The sequence below is a fragment of the Panthera tigris genome, chromosome B1, assembly GCF_018350195.1.
Source record: "Panthera tigris isolate Pti1 chromosome B1, P.tigris_Pti1_mat1.1, whole genome shotgun sequence".
Taxonomy (NCBI): Eukaryota; Metazoa; Chordata; class Mammalia; order Carnivora; family Felidae; genus Panthera; species Panthera tigris.
Genome location: NC_056663.1, coordinates 50,331,679 through 50,352,487, shown reverse-complemented (window position 1 = coordinate 50,352,487; position 20,809 = coordinate 50,331,679). Strand labels below are relative to the sequence as shown.

Here is a 20,809-nt window from a genome sequence, read left to right as displayed (position 1 = left end):
TGTGGTAAGTGGACTTTTGTCTTACTCATCTTTGCATCCCAATTCTTGGCATACAGGTTAGCACACAGTAGACACTACACAAATGTTTATCACATAAAAATTAAAGAGGATAGAAAGAAAGGGCTGAGGGATACCTGGCTGGCTCAGTCAGAAGAGCATGCAGCTCTTGATCTCAGGTTCTTGAGTCTGAGCCCCACGTTGGGTGTAGAGATTACTTAATTAAGTAAATAAATAAACTTTTAAAACAAGGGCTGAGAAGTTCAGCGAATATGCTTTTTTAAAAATCATATCCTATGGTTCATATGGGAATGGATTCAGAATAAGCAACTTAATCTCATTTCTTCTGTGAGTTTAGCCAAGTTGATTAACCTATTAACTATAGGTTCTTGGTTTAAAAAAATAAACTATTTGAACCATATGATCTTTAGGGTCTCTTCCTTATTCTCTGCAGAAATAGTGACCAAATATAGGTAAATAAAATCAAAGGAATGTTCTTAGCTCAAATGAGGCTAAACTAAATCAGTGGTCAGAAGAGGCAATTTATATATTTTTGTACAACGGACACCAATTAGTCCCTTTATTGTTCATATGACACAAGTTGTCATTCAAAGAAACATCTGGATAGGTCTCAAGCTCTAAGAAGAGCAACATTAGGAAAACATTTTTTGTTTCTGGCTAGGTAATATCTTACTGAAATGAGCAGGGTCTCTTACTCCTTGGATTCCTATTTGGTATGAATACCATCAAATAATATTGGGACACTACAAAATAATACAGAAGGATACTGGGTGGTTATTTTTTCATTTTACAAAGTAACAGGATTCTGTCCAAGAGATAGAGTGCTTTTTTAAAAAAAAAAGGCGGGGAGGGATGTTATTAGGAGAACAAGCAGTTATTTCTCCATTTTTTTATGGTAAATAAAGTCTCAAACTATACTACACTAATAACTGTCCTATATAATGCAAAACATGAAGAAAATAACATTAAAAGAAAATGTGGCTTCATGAAATGGGAGCTGAAGTGGAGAAGATGTCCTGTGTAAAAATTTTTTAAATCACACAGTGGTAATTAAAAGTAATAAAAGAATGATGGGAAGCAGCACGATGAAAACAGAGTGGGTTAATATCACTGGGAGATTACTATAAAAGATCACAGAAGAAAAAAACATCTTCCAGGGCCACTTAAGTTTGAACCTATGCGACTCTTTGGTCTTTATTTTATGTATATACATACAATGTGTGTACTATATATCATCATACCATCATAATTCAGCATATTTCAAAGTCAGAAGACTAGGAAAAGGAATGTTCCCTGTAGGTCAGGGTTTTGATGACTGGCAAAACACGAGCAAGCTTGCACTGCAGTTGTCTGAGCCACACCCAGTCTGCAGTTAAATATAGAATTTAGTTTCTGGAACTATTGGTCTTCTTAACCTTCACAGTCCAAGTATTCACTGAAAAAATTAAAAGTAAAAAGGAGAAAGGAAAGAGACTGAAACCAAAATCCAAGTACTAATAAACTGTCCTGGGAAGAATTCCAAGATGCAGTAAATACAAGAGAATTAAATTACAGAAGCCTCAAGCAACGTTCTAGAAACACACTTTACAAACTTATTTGTCTCTTCTATGCAGATTCTACCAGGATGTAGAACACACTTATACAAAATGTATTTGTGTAGTTAGACCCATGTCTCTAATTCAGATTATATATTCAGACTGTATAACATGTCAGTTTAACAGCAGTGACACCAAATTTAGAGCTATGATTTAATTTTGGTTTGTTATAGTATTGTGGTTGTGACGCTATTTTTGCTCATGAAGAGGCACTTTTATCCTAAGAAGCTATTTTTAGATGCTTAAATTGGGGGAGCAGGGAGGAGAGACGCTCTCAAGCTAAAATTTTTAATACTGATTCTTTGCCGTTGGGAAGAATATTTTGGGTTTATTTTTAAAAGTTGTTTTGGAGACTGACAAAAGTTAAACAGCAACAAAAAATGTTTTCTTTATAATTTCAGAGGGTTCTGGGCTTTAGTAATGATTTTGTTTTATATTGCTCACTGAAGATAAACATGGAAAGAGAAGGAACAAAAAAAAATAGTATACAGGTATACTGGCTCCATAAAAAAAATAAAAACATGCAATAGTTTTAATTACAAATACACGAAGAATTACAAAATATTCATTTTGCCTCCGTTCTCCTGGACACATTCAGATACAGACTGATCATTCAGCTACTGTGATGAAAATTAACAGCAAGAAGTACCCTATGTACACAAATCTGGCTCCAAAGCTAGTACTCTTAACCATTATGTGCTATTTCTTCTACCTGTCACAGCCAGGTACTCTTACATTTATTCCTGTATCTAGTTAAAGTCCTCTCCAAGTGGTTGCTTCTCTTTCTATCTCGCTTAATTGGGCTGAAAACCCTACATACGGAGATTTGAAGTGTTCTTTTCTCTTTCTCCCTTAAGGCCAGAACAGGTGCACAGCCAGGTTTCATTCTTTTGTGTCCCAGTCATATCCTAACACTCCAGAGCCACACCTGTTTCCACATACCCTGCCCAAATTGCTGAAAGGGGAAAAGAAAGGAAAAAAGGAAGGAGTACATTAGACACCTTGTTCCTGGGCCATAAAGCCTCCAACACTTCTGACCATAAACTCTAAAGACTCAAGCCAACTAGGTTCATCATCCCTCTACTCCTTTCACCTAGAAGGTATCCATCCCTAGCACCTTGCCTCATACCTAGTAAGTCCTTTCTTGAATTAGCAAAAGGATGGTTAGGTTTGCTGAAGAAAAACCACATTTGAGTCTGACATTACATTATTTGCACAAGCAGCTATTTCTGACTTATGATATATATGATATTTTCTCCTCTTGTGAGTATGCAAACTACTGGAGGTAAGCTTACCTCAGTGCTAGCACATAGCAGATGCTATAAAAATAAATGAATAAGTATTAGTCAATTATCTATTCTATTTTATCCATTCAAATCTAGCCAGGTCCTCTTTAAATTTGTAACAATAATCTTTTTTTTAATTATGGAAAATTTCAAATCTATACATGTTTGTGTTTCTGAGTGTTTCATTCGCCTCATTTAAACAGGAAGCATGTCACCATGAGGAGAACGCGAGTTGGCAGAGAGAGCAAAGTGTGAAATAATTGTTTAGGATACTGGGAAAGACTGAACCAGGTGGGTATAGTATGAATGTCTGGCAGAATTAGAGGCCCACTTGAGGTTCATGGTCATGAATTTAAAATGAGATCAGTCTGCAGGGTTTAAAGTTTTCTCTAGCCATATTTAGCTACAAAAATGCAGAAACAGTATAAGCAAAATGCAAGACATGGATTTGACCAGGGTTCACTGATATACAGTGGCTTTAACTGTACCTGATATAATGATGCCTCCTAAATCTCCTTTTCTAGAGACACTGAGATCTCTTAACATCTTGAAATGAGTTCGCAAAGTTCTAAGTGGAAAGAACTTAAATGGAAAAAGAACACTGGCTCAACACCAGTTATGAGGAAGGCATTCTACTATGTGCTTTACATACATGATCTCATGCAACTCTTCTCATAATAGCATCTCCCATTTTATAGAAAACTGAAATTCTGAAGGATTAACATAAAATGAAGCTGGGACTAAACCGTAAATCTGTATGACTCTGAAGCCCATCCGCTTTTTACTGTATCGTAATACTTAACTCTTCTTTTTCTAAATATTTCAAATATTAAGAGATGTTGAATGATTTGCCCAAAATCAAACTATTTTCTAAAGGTACAGATTCTGTTTCCCAGAATCTGTTAAGTTCTCTTTTACACCTCCTGCTTTGTCATTTCTATGTTCAGTCTGTAACTAGGTTAGGTTGTTCTTTTCTTCACATTTTTTTCTTATACCTATTACCTTCTATCTATTTTGTTTGCTTTGATATTATCCTTTGGGCCCTCGTCGTTCACGCATAGACTACTCTAACAGTTTCCTAGCTGGCCTTCATTTTTCCCACTTCCAATCCATTTACATGTAGGCTAGTCATACTTCCTTCCTCTAATGCTCTTACATAAAATCTGTAAATAATAAAATATATACAGTACAAAATTTTGAAGATTAAATAAGGTCAACTGTCATACAGAATTATCAGTAAGATCAATAATTGTATACAAACTGTAAAATCTTATTCAAATATAAGATGCCTTAAGATATGAGGGCAGGTACTACAACTTAACATTTATTTAAATTTTATTTACCCTTGGCTCTAGGCATCTGGTATGTGTTCAAATACATACTTGATTGGCTGATTTCTTGCCTATCTTCCATACTCTTACTAATATTATCTAACAGACGATTCTAATCAGGTACAATCTCCTTTCTGAAAAAGCCTGAACACCAAGCTGTGGTAATAAATTAAGCATGGGACTTATTTAATTATAGCATGCACAGTATGATTAAGTCCTGTATAATCAAGGTAGAGATGCTCCTAACGAAAAACTCCACGTTCTGCCACAAAGAACTTAGTGATAATCTAGTATTATAATACTCTTTTTCTCCTTCTCTAATTGGTGAACTAGAATCTGTCATCCATCAAAATGCAACCAAAATGTCATCATTTTGTTAAAGTCTCTTTCCTCTGATTGCATCTCATGGTCCCATAAACTCAAGTACCCATCTTCATAATAGCATTTATTCCTCAGTTCTGTAATTGCTTATACTGTAATGCTCCACTATATGCTCACTATAATTATAATGTAAGCATTATACTATAATGCTCCACTATATGCTTACTATAATGTAAAGGAATATATTTCAGGGTAACTAAAGAGTTGATGAGGGAAAGTTCTTCTTTATAGAAGAATTCAGCTGATTAATGCAGAAGAAATGAAAAAATTGGAAGATAACCATTTAAAAAATTTTTAATGTTTATTTATTTTTGAGAGAAAGAGAAAGAGCGCACAAGCAGGGAAGTGAGAGAGAGAGGGAGACACAGAATCTGAAGCAGGCTCCAAGCTGTCAGCACACAGCCCGACGCACGGCTTGAACCCATGGACTGTGAGATCACGACCTGAGCCAAAGTTGGATGCTTAACCAACTGAATCACTCAGGCACCCTAGGAATGTAACTATTTTGTAACCCCTTATTAAAAAAGTGACTAGGAAAAAGTCATTAGTGGATGACACAACAGTGATTCTCAATCCTAGCTGTACTTTAAAATCACTTGGGAACTTTTCAAATATACCTCTATGTCCCTGTGGTCAGGGGTAGTGTCTCACTGATATTTTTAAAACCTCCCAGGTGCTCCTAATATGAAGTCAAAATTAGGAATCACTGCCCTAAAACTATTCACTAGATGGGGAACTTTCTAATAAGTGGATCAAGATGACAGAACTGAATCCCATGGTTAATCCTATAGTTACTAAAAATGGGACAACCAGACATAATGTGCCTCCTTATATGATGTACTAGTAAGGACAAAGTAGCCAAAAGAACTAAACCAAAATCAAATGAGGACTCTAGATCTAACTACCACTCTACAGAAAATATGAGGTGATGTTAAGAGACACATAAGAGGATGTAATTGACCAAACCTAAAATGTGGGAAATTCAATACAACAAATGCCTTAGTATCTTCAACAAATGAACAACATGAACAAAGTGTGTGTGTGTGTGCGTGTGCGTGTGTGTGCATGTGTGTGTGCGTGTGTGTGCGCATGCACGCGTGTAAGGAACTGTTACAAATTAAAAGACTCAAGAGACATATCTATCAAATGCAGCATGTATAAATACTTCTGATAAACAAGTGAATGAGTGAATGCAAATTAAAAGACTCAAGAGACATATCTACCAGATGTAGCATGTATAAATACTTTTGATAAACAGGCGAATGAATGAATGAATGCATGCATGCATGCATACTAAAGGAGAAAAAAGACCAATCATCATAAATAATAAATTCTTAAATCTTATACTCTGAAAAACAGGGCTGGGTGTGGAAAGCAGGGTTATATGTGGATACAGAAGCAAAATAATTTTGATATGGGAATGAGTAAAATCTGTTTCTGTCACTGTCATATAGAAAATCTTCTAAAATATTTCAGTAGACTTAATGTTTGCTTTTTAATTTGTATTTGTATTTGCCTTATGATTTTGAGTAAAAAGAAAAACAAAAACAAATTATTATGGGGCAAATATACCCATTATTTTCTTTATTGGGGATGAGTTACAGTTGTTCTGTATCACAGCCATCTAATAAAATTTTCTGCAGCGATACAAATATTCCATATAAAATTTTCTGTGATAGAAATACTGTCTAAAACTACAGTCAGTAGCCATACACAACTAGTAGGTACTTAAATTGTGGCTAGTGTGACTGAAGAATTGAATTTTAAATTTTATTTCATCTTAAGTAATTTAAATTTAAACAGTCACATGTCACCACCGTATCAGACAGTGCAGTTCTAGATGACTACAGCTCTCCTCTCCACCTGCAATGTTTGCCCTTTTCCTTTTACTTCATTAACTCTTATCCTCTATTTACTTCATTACTCTTATCCTTTATTATAATATCTCACAGCACCATGAACCTTTCCTTTCATACATGTATTACCATTGCAATTTTACCTCGATTTGTCTAATTATGTTTAATGTCTGTCTCTCCAAGCTGATTGTAAACTCCAAGACTGAAGGAACTATTTATGCTCACACCATTGCATTGTATAGTGACATTTGTTTATTTGTTAAGTAAATGTTATTAGATAACATTGTGTAGTTGAGGTTTTTGGTAATGAAGACATTCATTTCTCATAATTCTACATGAATTGATCCAAAATTTAGATCTTTAACACACATACAATATATGTACAAAAGTAGAGAAAACTGTACTATGAACCCCCAAGTAAGTACTACAGAAGCTATAGAAACCATCAACTTACAAATACTACTCTTGTTTTACCCACACCCTTGCCTCTGCCTTTCCACTTTGTCATTTTGAAGTAAATCCCAGATATCATATCATTTCATCATATTCTATATTTTAGTACATATTTCTAAAAGACAAAAACTCTTTTATAAATGTAGCACCACTTACATACAAGCTACCATTATCATAACTGAAATTAGAATCATCATTTATCCAGTGTATCAAATTTCTTTAATTGGCTAATACATTTTTTAAAAAGCACTTGAAATAACTGAGTTATTATATTCTTAGTATCTCTCACATCATGGATTTTGTTGACCTGAATTCCTCATAGTATTGTTTGACAGAACTTTGTTTAATATTTCCTACCAACCTAGAGCTAGACCTACACGCTTGATTTGATTCAGGTTCAATTTTGTTAGCAGAATACTCTATGTGGGTGGTGGTGTTTACATCCTCCAAGAGGTATATAATGCCTGGTTGTCTGTCTTTTTGTTAGCACCTATTCATGATCATTGTCAGATCTATTATTTCATTAGGAGTTTACAAAATGAAGATATTTTAATTATATTATTCCTTTTTCATTTATTAGTTGAGATCCTTCATTAAAGAAAGCCTTTTGGTTAATCAGGGATAAAGTTCATATGCGAAAGACAAGTTAAATAGTCAGTTCTTTCCTTTTACCACTTTTAAATATTTAGTTGGTTCTCTAACATTCTCTTGGTGTGACCAATAATTTTTTTAGTAACATTATTATATATGGATTTTTAATAAGTTTGTTGTGCTTCAATCTATTACCAATGGTAATAATAATAATGGTAATATAATTCGATGTTCAAATTACCCCCATCTTTGGGAGGGGGAGCCTCTTCAAGTTAGCTCCTGAGTCCCTTTGGTATTAGTCACTTATCTGTAATGGCCTTCTTGCTTTAACAGGATCTCTAGTCTTATCATGTATATTTCCTGTGCCAAGTCTAGAATCAGACATTTCTCCAAGGAGTGCTAATGGCACTTATGACCACACTCTGTGCCCTAGGACTGCTAATGTCTACTAAGTTGATCACTGTTCATGGGTTGTTTGAGTTAAGCAGAGATGGAAAGTACACCGCCTCCTTTTGTCCAAGAGAAACTATAACAAATTCACATTCTTATTTATAATTCATATTCAAGATTTTGGGATTTCCCACCAAAGTATAGCTGGCTTCTTAGCAGATATTGGCAAGCTGATCCTAAAATTCATGTGGAAATACAAGGAATCCAGAATAGCTGAAACAATCTTAAAAAAGAAGGAAGTGGAAAATTTGTATTTCCAGATTTCAAAATTTACTACAATAAAACAGTAATCATGACAGGGTATTATACAGATCAGTGGAACAGAATAGAAAAGAAGAGATCCTTCACATTTTTAGTCAACTGATTTTTGACAAGGGTACCAAGACTAGTCAATGGGAAAAGAATAGTTCTTTCAACAGTGTTGGGACAACTGGATGTCGCATGCAAAAGAATAATGTTCAGTCCCTAACCTCACTCACATCAGATGTAAAAATTAACTCTAATGGATCAAAGACCTAAATTTAAGAGTTAAAAGTACAAAACGCTTAGAAGAAACATAGAAATAAATCTTGTGACTTTGATGTAGGCACAGCTTTCTTAGACAAGCCAATAAAGGTGCAAACAACAGACGAGAAAATAAACTGGAGTTTATGAAAGTCAAAAACTTGTGTACTCCAAGATCATCATCAAAAATGTGAAAAGACTACCCACAGAATGGGAGAAAATATTTGGAAACCATGTATAAGTGACTTGTATGTAGAATACATAAAGAAAACTTACAATTCAATATACAAAGACAAATAACCCAATTTAAAAAATGGACAAAGGATCTGGATAGACATTTCTCTAAAGATGAAATACAAATAGCCAATGAAAAGATGCCCAACATTATTGGCCAGGGAAATGCAAATCAAAACCACAGTGAGAATCTACTTTGCACACACTAGGAGGGTAGTAACAGTAAGACAGATAATAAGTATTGGTGAGAAACTGGAACCATCATACAGTGCTGGGTGGAATGTAAAATGGTACATCTGCTTTGGAAAACAGTCTGGCAGTTTTTCAAAAGGCTGAACACAATTACTATATGACCCAGTAATTCCACTAGTACACAAATTTTGTTGACGGCAGCATTAGCGATGATAGCTGGAAAAAGGAAACAACTCCAAATGTCTATCAACAGATGAATGAATAAATAAACTATGGCATATCTATACAATGGAATATTATTTGGCAACAAAAAGGAATGCAGTATGTCAAACCTACAACATGGATGGACCTTGAAGATATGCTAAGTGAAAGAAGTGAGTCACACATGGCCACATTTGTATTATTCCATTCATATAAAATGTCCAGAATAGGGAAAATCTACATTCAGAGAACGCAGATTAATGGTTATGTAGGGTTGGGGGAGAATGAGTGGAAAAGGAGTGACTGTTACTGGATACAAGGGCTTTTTAGGGGGTGAAGCGAATATTCTAAAACTGATTATGGTGATGGTTGCATGACTGTAAATACACTAAAAAGCACTGAATGGTATACTTTACTTAGGTGAACTGTATCTCAATAAGACTGCTGTTAAAAGAATAAATTCGAGATAAATTTCTATATGCACACACATACACATTATAGTGTTTTACTTAATTATTTTGATTTTATATCTGTTTTACACCAAAAACTTTGATTCCTAGGAACATTAATTATGATTGTCTTATTTATATCTGTATCTATACAAATAAAAATAGCAACTGGGTAACAATATTAATATTATCAAATTAGTAAAAACAAGGTAAGATTTTTTTTTGTAGTTCTTCTTATCCTAAGCTGTATCCCACCAAGAAGCATAGTCAAAATACTGTGTTATAAAGTTATTTGATATAGGTTATGAATGTTTAAGTCAGTGAGGTTTGTTTCATTATATTTTAGGGGTCACCTTCCCCCCCATTTCAACTTAATTTTGTTTTATAAATACATAAAATATTTACATGGTTACAATGTCAAAACGGTATATTTAGAGAAGTTGAGCTTCTATTCTTGTTCCTTCTGTTTTTTCTTTCTCTTCTTCTATTGGTAGCCGTTTATTTTATGGTGTATTCCTTCATTTTAAAACAAATTATAAGCAAATATATAAATACATAAATGATAGCCAACTATATACAACAGACAAAAAAATGTTTTTTTTAAACATTATATTCTGGAGATCACCGTATATAGAAAAGTATTCATTCCAGTAGTTACAAAAATGTAAAAAAGCCTTACGAAATATTTAACAGTGATAGTACAGAAGGACACAGTATGATTTTCATTCTCTAGGAAGGAAAATTCATTCCTTTTGTTGTGGCATAGCACTGTATTATTTGAGCCTGCACATCCAATGTGTGGGTGCACTATAGTTTAATTACCCAAGTCCACCACCCATAGACACACCGGTTGTATTCAATATTTTGACATTATTGCAAACAGGGATGCTGTATTTATATTTTTGTCAGTTTACCCCTGGGATAATTTTCTAGAAATGGGAATGCTGAGTCAAAGGGCAAATCTGTGAGTAACTGTCCCTAATAATGTCAAATTCCTGTCCACAGAAGTTGTTCCATTTTGCATTCCCCACAGGCAGTATGTGAGAGTGCCCATTTCCCTACAGCTCAATCAATATGAACATGTTATGGAACTTTTGGATTTTTGCCAGTGTGATAGAATAAGAATAGTATCTCAGTGTAATTTTAATATGAATTTCTCTTAGTGTGAGTTAAACTGAACATCTTTTTATATGTTCAAGAGCCATTTGCATTTGCTTTTCTGCTGATATCTTTAGTTTTCTACAGAGCTGTTGGTCTCTCTCTTATAAAAGCTGTTTATACATCAGGGATAATAATATGTGGCCAATATTTTTTTCCAATTTTTCTTTTGTTTTTGTTTTTTATCCCCAAAGTTTTTTTCTTTTTCAAAAAAGTTTACTTATTTATTTTGAGAGAGAGAGAGATAGCAGAAGTTGGGGAGGGGCAGAGAGAGAGGGGGAGAAAGAATCCCAAGCAGGCTCCCCACTGCTAGTGCAGAGCCCGATGCAGAGCTTGAGCCCATGAAACCATGAGATTGTGACCTGGGCTGAAACCAAGAGCTGGACACTTAATCGGCTGAGCCACCCGGGAGCCCCCTCAAAGTTTATCTTTTACTTTATGTAATCAAATTTATCAATCCTTTCTCATATTTTGGATTTTGAGTCCTAGTTAGGAAAAACTTCACCATTTCCAGGATACCCATACTTTCTTCCATTATTTATATGGACTACCTTTTTTGATTCATCTGAAATTTGTCTTGTGTATGGTATGAAGAATGGAGTGACTTTGACTTCTACTAATATATTTGAGTAACCCTAGTACTTTGCTGGATTTACAGTCTGTGCATAAATATTTATCCACCTATTCAGTGTAGGAAAAAACATCACACATTGCTCTGAGGCTAGGGAACTTTATATTCCATGTTAGAAAATAAAAAGTTCCACTTTCACAAAATGAAATCATTCCATGATCTTCTGTACTAATGCTATTAAATACTTTGAAAGGCTTTTTGCGTTTCTACAACTACTGGAATAAACCACATACTTTCTTACTGGTTGTGCCAAGTAAGATAAAATTAAACCTAAGATAACCAATTCCTGGATACACTTATTAAAATTAAGGTTAAAAAATGAAAATTAAGATTAAATGGGAGTCTTACATGGGGTAAGTGCTCAATGTCTTTTTAACTGAAATTTAATTAGTGTGATTCCATGGGTAGATTTTGTTGCTTTGGGAAAAAATAAAAAGAATCGCAAAGCTTATGAGGTTCAATTCTGAAAATGCATTAGGAATATCGCCTATCATTATTAATATTATCAATTTTATTATTTTTCCCATCCCTAATATTATCAATTTTAAAATTAATCTCTCATCACACAAACATTATGTGATAAATGTATATTGGTATCTTTATGAGTAAATTAAATGGCTGAATCAGTAGCAAAATTAGAACTTACACCAACTAGAAACTAATACCAAAGCCTACTTTGTTACCAAGAGGAAAAGGTATAGTACCACAAATAATTTTTAAGTTTGGTATTATTTAAATTTATGTGTGTTATGTGTAAGTTCTGGGGAAATTTTTTAATAGAATAAAAATTTTTAGATGAAAAAAATAAAGCAGATTATAAACATCAGGTCTCTGGGATGAAAATGTCTCACTCTTCTATTTTAACTGCTCAAGCATATAAGGATTTGTTATTCAATGAATGGCTTCTACGCTAATCTACAATAGAAAGAGTGAGAAAAGTTATAGATGATAACATCAATGAATAATCTATAGTTTCATTTTGACTACTGGATCCAACATCCTCATTAAGCAAACCTTTTAATTTCAACCTAATCACAAGAACAAAAAACATGGCCTCAACTTTGGCATTTTAAATATCCTTCTACTTCAGGTAGTAATGTCTAATGAGCTGGGAGATAATCAGGAAATAGGCAGGAAGAGAGATGACAGAAGTCCAGATGACATATTAAAAACCTTCATTTTATAGATAAAAAAGTTACTGCTTAGAGTTTGTGAGCTGCAAAAGTTGCACAGTTGGTTAATGCCAAAGCCAAATCCAGGTTTCAGGTCTTTGACTCGCAGTCAAATGCTCTTTCCAGTTTGCTGTTCGACTGATCAGATTAGACAATGGGGGAAAAAAGGTGAAGCTGGCTCAATGTCAATATGTATTCTATGTCAACATTGTATTCTATGTAAACATATTCTATGTTTAACTTAGAAGTTAAACCCAGTTTTAAACGTTCAATTCCATTCTTTTCCATTATTGAAATTATTGAGAAATCTCAATATGAAAATTCAATTGTTTTTACCTTTGCCTAATATATTCTTTTTTCTCTATATTTATTCTTGGGAATAAATAGTTTTTAAGTGGAAAATTATTACCTTATTGAATATAAAACTCTCCATCAAAACAGAATTCCATAAACATTACTTTTAGGTAGGAGACTAAAAGGGCAATTCTACTACAGGATCTACCCTAAATATACTGAACATTTAATAATCATATTTAATTAATCTATACCATTTTGGGTAGAAAAACAAAAGCTAAGATCAAATTCCAATCTAAAACATACTGAATATACTGACTATGGATAAGGTACTGGTGCTAGAGTCAGAAGATAAATTAACAAATCAAAGTAAAAAACAGTATTTTTAACTTTTGGGACTGAGCTCATTTAGGCCATACTCCTGATTGAAGGAAGTAAAATCTCAGTGGCCTTCTATATAATTATTCAATATTTCTGATGAAAATAAGACTTCAAAGAGCATTTCCAAAATAAAATATAAAGATCTAAACTCAGAAAAAGTCTTCTAAAGTTTCTTAAGTTACTGAGAACACTGTTTAGTTATATTCATACATGTTAACTCCAGTTTATGAATTATAAATGGTAAGATCTTATTTCAATAATATAACGTTTATAATACCCCAAAATATATTTTGAGATAGAACCTACATCCCAAATTACTCGTCTGAAATGGAAACTGTCCAAATCTATCTTGAAGTTTCTCTCTTTCCTAAGTTTGGGACATTGCTCATGGGAAAGGAGACACGTACCTTTCCATGACAGCGAGGCACTCCTTTCTCCAGGTAAATCGACTCCCTCGTCGTAGTCGGAAGGTGCCAGATGTGGCAGAGACTGGAGGAGGTGTTTGTCTCCATTCTGGGTCCTCTATTGGAATGGGGGCTGGTCTCATACTTAGTGTAGCCCCTGAAACAAACAAGACTTTTTAGCAAAATACCTTGCAATTTATTAAAACCAATGACAAATATAATCATGAAATCAACAATAAATTGTTGTCCTTCTATTGAAACTTGTGAGCCAAATACATTTGCTATTTACATTAAAAAAAAAAAAAATCCCCAGGGTCTCTCACAGTGCCCCATGCCAGTGCAAACTGTTGCCTTGAAACATTGCCTGGCTTCTGTGCCACAGGCTACCGGCACTGAAGCATGGAGAAATAAAAAAAATTTTGCCCCAACAAAAATCCAAAGGGAAAAAAACTCTCCTTAAAAAATTCATCATTAATCATTTTAAAATGTCAAATTTTTTTGGTCGCTTGTCATTTATGTCATTTTTTGAAACAAAGCCCAAAATCTCTCTTTTTAGGGGAATAGGAAAGTGTTGGTCTTTGAACTAGTGAGAACTTAATTTTTCTTAAAACAAATGCTTATTTATTTATTTAAAGTTTATTTATTTATTTTGAGAGAAAGACTGTGAGTGTGAGTTGGGGAGGGGCAGAGAGAGAGGGAGAGAGAAGACAATCACAAGCAGGCTCTACACTACCAGTGCAGAGCCCCACGTAGGGCTCAAACCCACGAACCTAGAGATCATTACCTGAGCTGGTATCAAGAGTTGGACGCTCAACCAACTGAGCCACCCAGGCACCCATTTTAATCTTTTTGAACAATATACAATACATTTCAAAACTTTTCATTACCACTCAAAGGACTTTTGTTATTGAGAAAATGGAGCCCTTAAAGAATGTATGCAGGTAGAAGATGAATTTAAAATAATCCTAATTATTGTAAACTTTTAAAGAAAAAAAGTTAAATATATATAGCACAAAGGCAGTAAGGTAGTTTTTGACATGATGTTAGTCTATTAGGTAACTAAATTAGATCTCCAAAGGTCTACCACCTCTTAAAGCTATATTATTTTCTGTTACCTTTTGAATGTAATAAAACCAATGGGGAAAAATGTAACTGGGATATTTTATTAATTTAGACTAGCCTTTTCTCAAATAATGAACTTCTGATAATGCGTGTATTCACCATTCGCCAACCTCCCCACCCCCCCTTCTTTTGGCTTGCTATAGACTTAAGCTTGCTATAGAAGCTATGAATAAAACAAAACAAAACAAAAGAGCAATACTGTCTCTGAACTCTGTAGACTTATTTCAAAGAATTTAAATATAACTTGGTATGCATTCACAGAGCTCAGTCCCTGGATCTCCCATTGTTCCTTCATTCTTTATACTGTTAAATTCATCTTCCCAAAGCATAATTATGATCACAGCATTCCAGTGACCAAAAGCCTTCAAAAAGTTCCCTCTGCCTATGGAATAAAATACAAACTCTTAATCTAGCCCTAGAAAGGTTATAAATTATTAGAATTATGTGGAATAATGCACATATTAATAAATATATATTTATTTCTTCATAAAAAGAATACTTTATTTTTATTTTATTTATTTACTTATTTTTTTTTTGAGAGAGAGACAAAGAGACACCATGCATGTGCACATACGCTGGGGAGGGGCAGAGGGAGAGAGAGAGAGAGAGAGAGAGAGAGAGAGAGAGAGAGAGAGAGAGGGAGGGAGGGGGAGAGAGAGAGAGAGAGAGAGAGAGAGAGAGAGAGAGAGAGAGAATATCTTAAGCAGGCTCCATGTTCAGCACTGAGCCGGATGCAGGGATTGATCCCATAACCTGACCTGAGCTGAAATCAAGAGTTGGACGCACAACTAAGTCACCCAGGTGCACCCATACTTTGTATATTGTACCTTGTAATTAATACCTTGGGAAGTGTTTCTACTTCACTACATATAGATCTCTATGTAGATTCACCTTAATAGCTATATATTTATATGCATTCTCTTATACAGAGGCTCAATATTTTAACCAATCTTGATTTTCCTCTCCAAACCTGCTGTCTTACAGTCCTTCCCATCTGAGTAAATAGCATCCCTATTCTTCAAATTACTCAGTGCAAAATTCCAGATTCATCTTTGACTTCTCTATTTCTCTGACATACCACATATCCAGTCCATAGCAAACCCTGTCAATTTTATCTTCAAAGTATATCCAGGCTCAGATCAATTTGTATTACCTCCACTAGCTTTAGAACAAGCCAGCATCATCTCTCCAAAGCCTAACTTCCTGGGATAGTTCCAAAGATGGCCCTTCAAAGTAAGTCACACCTCTTGGTAATCATGCTCTTGAATGTAAGTTTGTCCTGTGACATGTTTTGACAACAGAAAACGGAAAGAGTTCAAGGCTAGGTAATAAGAAGCCTTGCAGCTTCTTACTAGATCTCCCGCAATGCTGGTTCTGGGAAAAGCCAGTTGCTATATAAGAAGTATGACTAACCTGACCCTATGATACTGTAAGGAAGCCCAAGTTAGCTACATGGAGTGAAAGATGCCTGGTCAGGGGTGCTTGGGTGGCTCATTTGGTTAAGTGTCCGACTTCAGCTCAGGTCGTTATCTCACGGCTCATGAGTTCTAGCCCCACGTTGGGCTCTGTGCTGACAGCTCAGAGCCTGGAGCCTGCTTCCAATTCTTTGTCTCCCTGTCTCTCTGCCCGCCCCCCACCAAAACTGGCTCTCTCTCTCTCAAGAATAAATACACATGAGAAAAAAAAAATAAAACAAACAAAAAAGATGCCTGGCCAGCTCCCAGGTGCCACAATTGAGGGAAAAAAGCCATTCTGGACATTCTAGCTACATCAGATACCATGTAGAGAACAGTATAACCCAGCAGACAGAGAGGAATAAGACCTTAGGCATACAGTACCAATATAGCTATGTGGCAGTCAGCCTCCAAGATGGTTCCAAAGGATCCCTGCCTCCTGGTATTCACCCTGTTGTGTAGTTCCTTCTCATATTATACCAGGATTATTCTGTGTGACCAATAACATGTGGTAGAAGTGATGATACATCGCTTCTGATATCAGGTTATAGAATATATATACCATGGTGTCTGTCTTAGGTGCTCTACCTCTTAGATGAATGACTTGCTTGGGGGAAAAATAGTTGCCAGGTTGTAAGGACACTCGGGGAGCCAGAGGCGATGCCCATGTGGCGAGGACTTGGAAATCCCTGGGCAATAAGGAGGAAGGAACTGGGGCCTGCCAACCCTCACAAGAGTGGCCTTAGAGGTAGACTGTCCAGTCAGTTGATGGCTCAACTACAACCTCATGAGAACTCTGAGCAGAACCACCTTAGCTAAGCCACTCCTGGATTTCTGACCCAGAGAAATTGTGAGATAATAAATGTTTGCTGTTTTTGGCTGCTAAGTTGTAGGGTAATCTGTTGCACAATAATACAAAATAAATGTAAGACATTGCAACGATCTCCAGTTGTTTATTTCCCCATATTCCCCAGTGTACTGAAGATTATGAGTATTACTAACTATTCACATTTACAAATTTGGCAGGCAAAAAAAATTTCCTTTAATACTGAGATTTTACTATTAATGAGTATATTTTCTTGTTTACCAAAATTCACATAACTTTCCTTGTGAATTTTCCTTGTGAACTTTCCTTGTCTTTTGCCTTTTCAATAACTCAAAAGAGTTATTCACCTTACTGGTGTGTTAAAACAATACCAATTGCTAGTTACACAGATTGCAACTTTTTTTCCAGTTTGTTATTCACCTTTTATCTTTATTTATGGTGTGCTTTCTGATCTTAAATTTAATGAAGTCAAATTTGTCAACCTCTTCTTTTATGGCCAACATGTTTTGTTATCATTCAGAATATTTTTACAGACTTATTGTTTGAACCCTCAATAGATATGATTTCCTATTGTGTGTGAAGTAAATATTTACCTTCTTCCTCAAATGGACAAATGTATCATCACACAATGCTTTAGAGATTCATGGCTTAAATGTAGGCAAACTATGGCTTGCTGCCATAGTTTAAATAAAGTTTTACTGGAACACAGCCATACTCATTCATTTACATGTTAAATTTACATCAAAGTTTTACATTTACATTACATTTGCATCAAAGTTAACAAAGTTTAGGCAAAGGAAAAAAATGGGGTTGGAGTGTTTCAGAGTCTTTGCATTTTCTAAATGCAAGCAGGGATTACAGAATAACAAGGGCTCTAGAATCTACCTAAGTTACATTATATAAATTTTGTTCAACAGCCATGATAGAAGGTTCAAAACAGAGCCAAGCAGCTATCAAGGCTGATCAAGATGAGGTAAAAACAGACTGGCTAAGGCAGTAGTAGGTCCTTTCATCCAAAGCCTGGCTTCTGGTAAAGGATAAAGTTTCAGGGCTTCAGTGGATGAAGGATGAGGAATAGGTCAATAAATTATAATTAGCAGTCCACATTAAAACTATGGCATGCTTTCTTAGTTGAGTGATAAATGGGTATAAATAAAACAAAGAATACAAAGATGAGGTTGAAGAAAAGAAACTAACTGATAATAATGGCTCTTTCTTGGTATTGGGGCTTATTGGTCATGTAACTATGCTTCTTTATAATATTCTGTATTGTCCAGTTTTTCTATAAAAAGGAAACTTAGGTGAAATAAAATTGGTCACAAAGGAAAAAGAAAGGGAGAGAGAATGAAGGAGGGAAAAAAAGAAGAGATGAAATTAAGTAGTGACCTGGTTACTTTAAAATAAATCAAGGCAATTTATAATTTATGCACAAGGTGGAAACTCTGGAAACTCTGTAATTTCAAACTTGTAAATATACTGAATTTGAAACATAGTATTATCACATTACTTTTGAGGTATTTTTTTCTTGTTCCTTTTTCTTCTTCAATATAGCAGTATTTAAAAATAGCACAAGCAGCATTCTGGAAATACTCCAATAAACACAGATTTATTCTAGAAACCTTAGTTAATCTTGCTTTAGTCAACATGGATGGAGAGCAATGAATAATCCAAGAATGGTTTCAAAATTCTGGACTCTGACAGAAAAATACAAAGATACTAAGAATGCAGGAATAATGTATGTAAGACTCTAAACCCCTCTGAATATAGGAGTTCTAGATTAGCTAAAGAACCCACTTTTTTTCCCTACGGGAAATGTGTACCTATTTTCTTTATAGAAACATTTTTTTCTATCTTGTATCTGGGCTCTCATTAAGAACAAAATTTTGCACATTTATCTAGCAAATCTAAACCCAAGAGGAAAAGGAAAAAAACCTTTTCCTAATTTGCTAAGATCATTAGATTTTGATAAATGTTTTCTTTGTATATATGATAATTTTCTTGCTTATCAGGTTTACTTTTGGGTGAGCTTTTGCCAATCAACTAACAAAAGTATGACTACAACATACTATCCCATTCAGAGAAACTAGCTTCTTCAAAAGCAATTTCTCATTGTCCCCTATGTCACACACGTGATTTCCCTGACGCTCTTGACACTGCAGTAGTGAAGACAGAAGGCATTATTTCTGCTCTCCATATTTTACTTCATGTGCTCCCTGCATGAGCCTCCTGGCAAATTTTATTTGTTTAATTTAGAAAGAGGCAGAGCAGTACCACGAGCCAAGAGGAACTCAGCAAACCCTGTCTGCTATAGCAATGTTTAAATTAGACAAGGGAAAAGACTGCTGAGCTTAATTTGATTAAATAAAGGGGGGTTTGATGTCAACCATGGTGAATTTAGTACACACTTCTTTAAAAAAAATAGGTATTTTCTTGTAAATGTTTTCATAAGAAACAAGATAAAATGTATTTGATCAGTTTCCATCAGTCCATTTTATTCATACTCCTTGGCAGGCTTTGGGATATGCTGGGAAATTCTAATGATGTGTCTGTTATCAGAGAACTACACTATATCTATATCAACTGGATTATCAGTAAAAACAACCTAAATATCTACTTTATTCTTTTTCTTGCTGAGTCTACTTAAAAAGAGACTAAAAAACAAACAAACAAACAAAATCCTGTATCCAAATGGATCCAGAATGAAAAGGTTGGAAAAAAAAAAGAACTTCAGTCAAGGTAATATAGAGAGAAATGATCTGAGCCCAAGAATAGAGGGATAGAATGTACAAACTTTTTTTTAAATTTATTTTCTAAATATTTATATTTACAAAAAAAGCACTTTTCATCTTAATGATTTTTCTTAATTTTGCATTTTCCTCCCAGAATATATGCAATGGGATGGTACCATTTCCATTTATTCTGATGAGCAAGTAAAAAATTATGATATAAAAGAACTTATCAATAAACAGGTCTTGACTATGTGAACCTAGGTTCTGTAGTTTTTATATCTTGAAAGCTGTTAACAAGGCAGGTTAATTTCTTTTTTTTGCCTCTCTCTCTCCTTCCCTCCCTTTCTTCCTCCTTCTCTCTTTTCCATGAAACTTTGTATGTACTTTTTGAATATTATAGTACAAGTACAAAATTGATAAAGATACAAAAGGTTATACAGTTAATAGTATTCCTGCTACCTTGTACTCCCAGTCTCTCAGAGCCTCCACAGAACTTTTCTTAGGTCCGAATACAGCCTGATAGAGATGTTCTATGTTTACATAAGCATATACATGTGTGTATGTATTCCCTCTATATAAATGGCAGTATACTCTAATGTTTTCACCTTACTTTATTCACTTAAGAATTTGATATTTCTACATATTAAGTTTAACTCATATAAAGCCCTCTTTAAAACCTAGCTATTTAGTCTCCATACTATTCCATTTTATAGATATACTATAATTCATTTAACTGGTTCTTGATTGAGAGGCATTTAGGTAGATTCCAATCACCCCTGCAATGACCTGCAAAGAAAATTCTCATGTACTACAAGCAACTAATGACTGGACAGTGCATAAGCTATTTTTAGGTGTTAACATAATTTTAGTTCATCTTATCTAAACAGAATAGTAGTTTCAAAGGTCCATGAAGAAAAAATACTAGTTCTTCAGCTACAATCAAAGGTTATTTTAAAGTCAACAAAGATGCATTTATACCTAGAAAGAATTGTATACCATATTAGCTCTTATATTAAAGGTGAAAATGCAATGAAAAACTTCTAAAAATTAACTTTCAATCACTAACATCCAATTACTGTTAATGCTATGAAAACTAC

At 34.5% G+C, this 20,809-nt stretch overlaps 1 protein-coding gene across 8 annotated transcripts in view; it reads right to left on the bottom strand.

Annotated features, from left to right (window-relative positions):
* HMBOX1 (homeobox containing 1) overlaps positions 1-20,809 on the bottom strand; it is a 198,141-nt gene that overhangs the window by 38,230 nt on the left and 139,102 nt on the right. For all 8 annotated transcript variants that reach the window (XM_042983540.1, XM_042983543.1, XM_042983544.1 and 5 more), the window contains exon 6: positions 13,585-13,738. In XM_042983540.1, the coding sequence (XP_042839474.1) occupies positions 13,585-13,738 (154 nt within the window). The remainder of the gene's footprint in view (positions 1-13,584; positions 13,739-20,809) is intronic.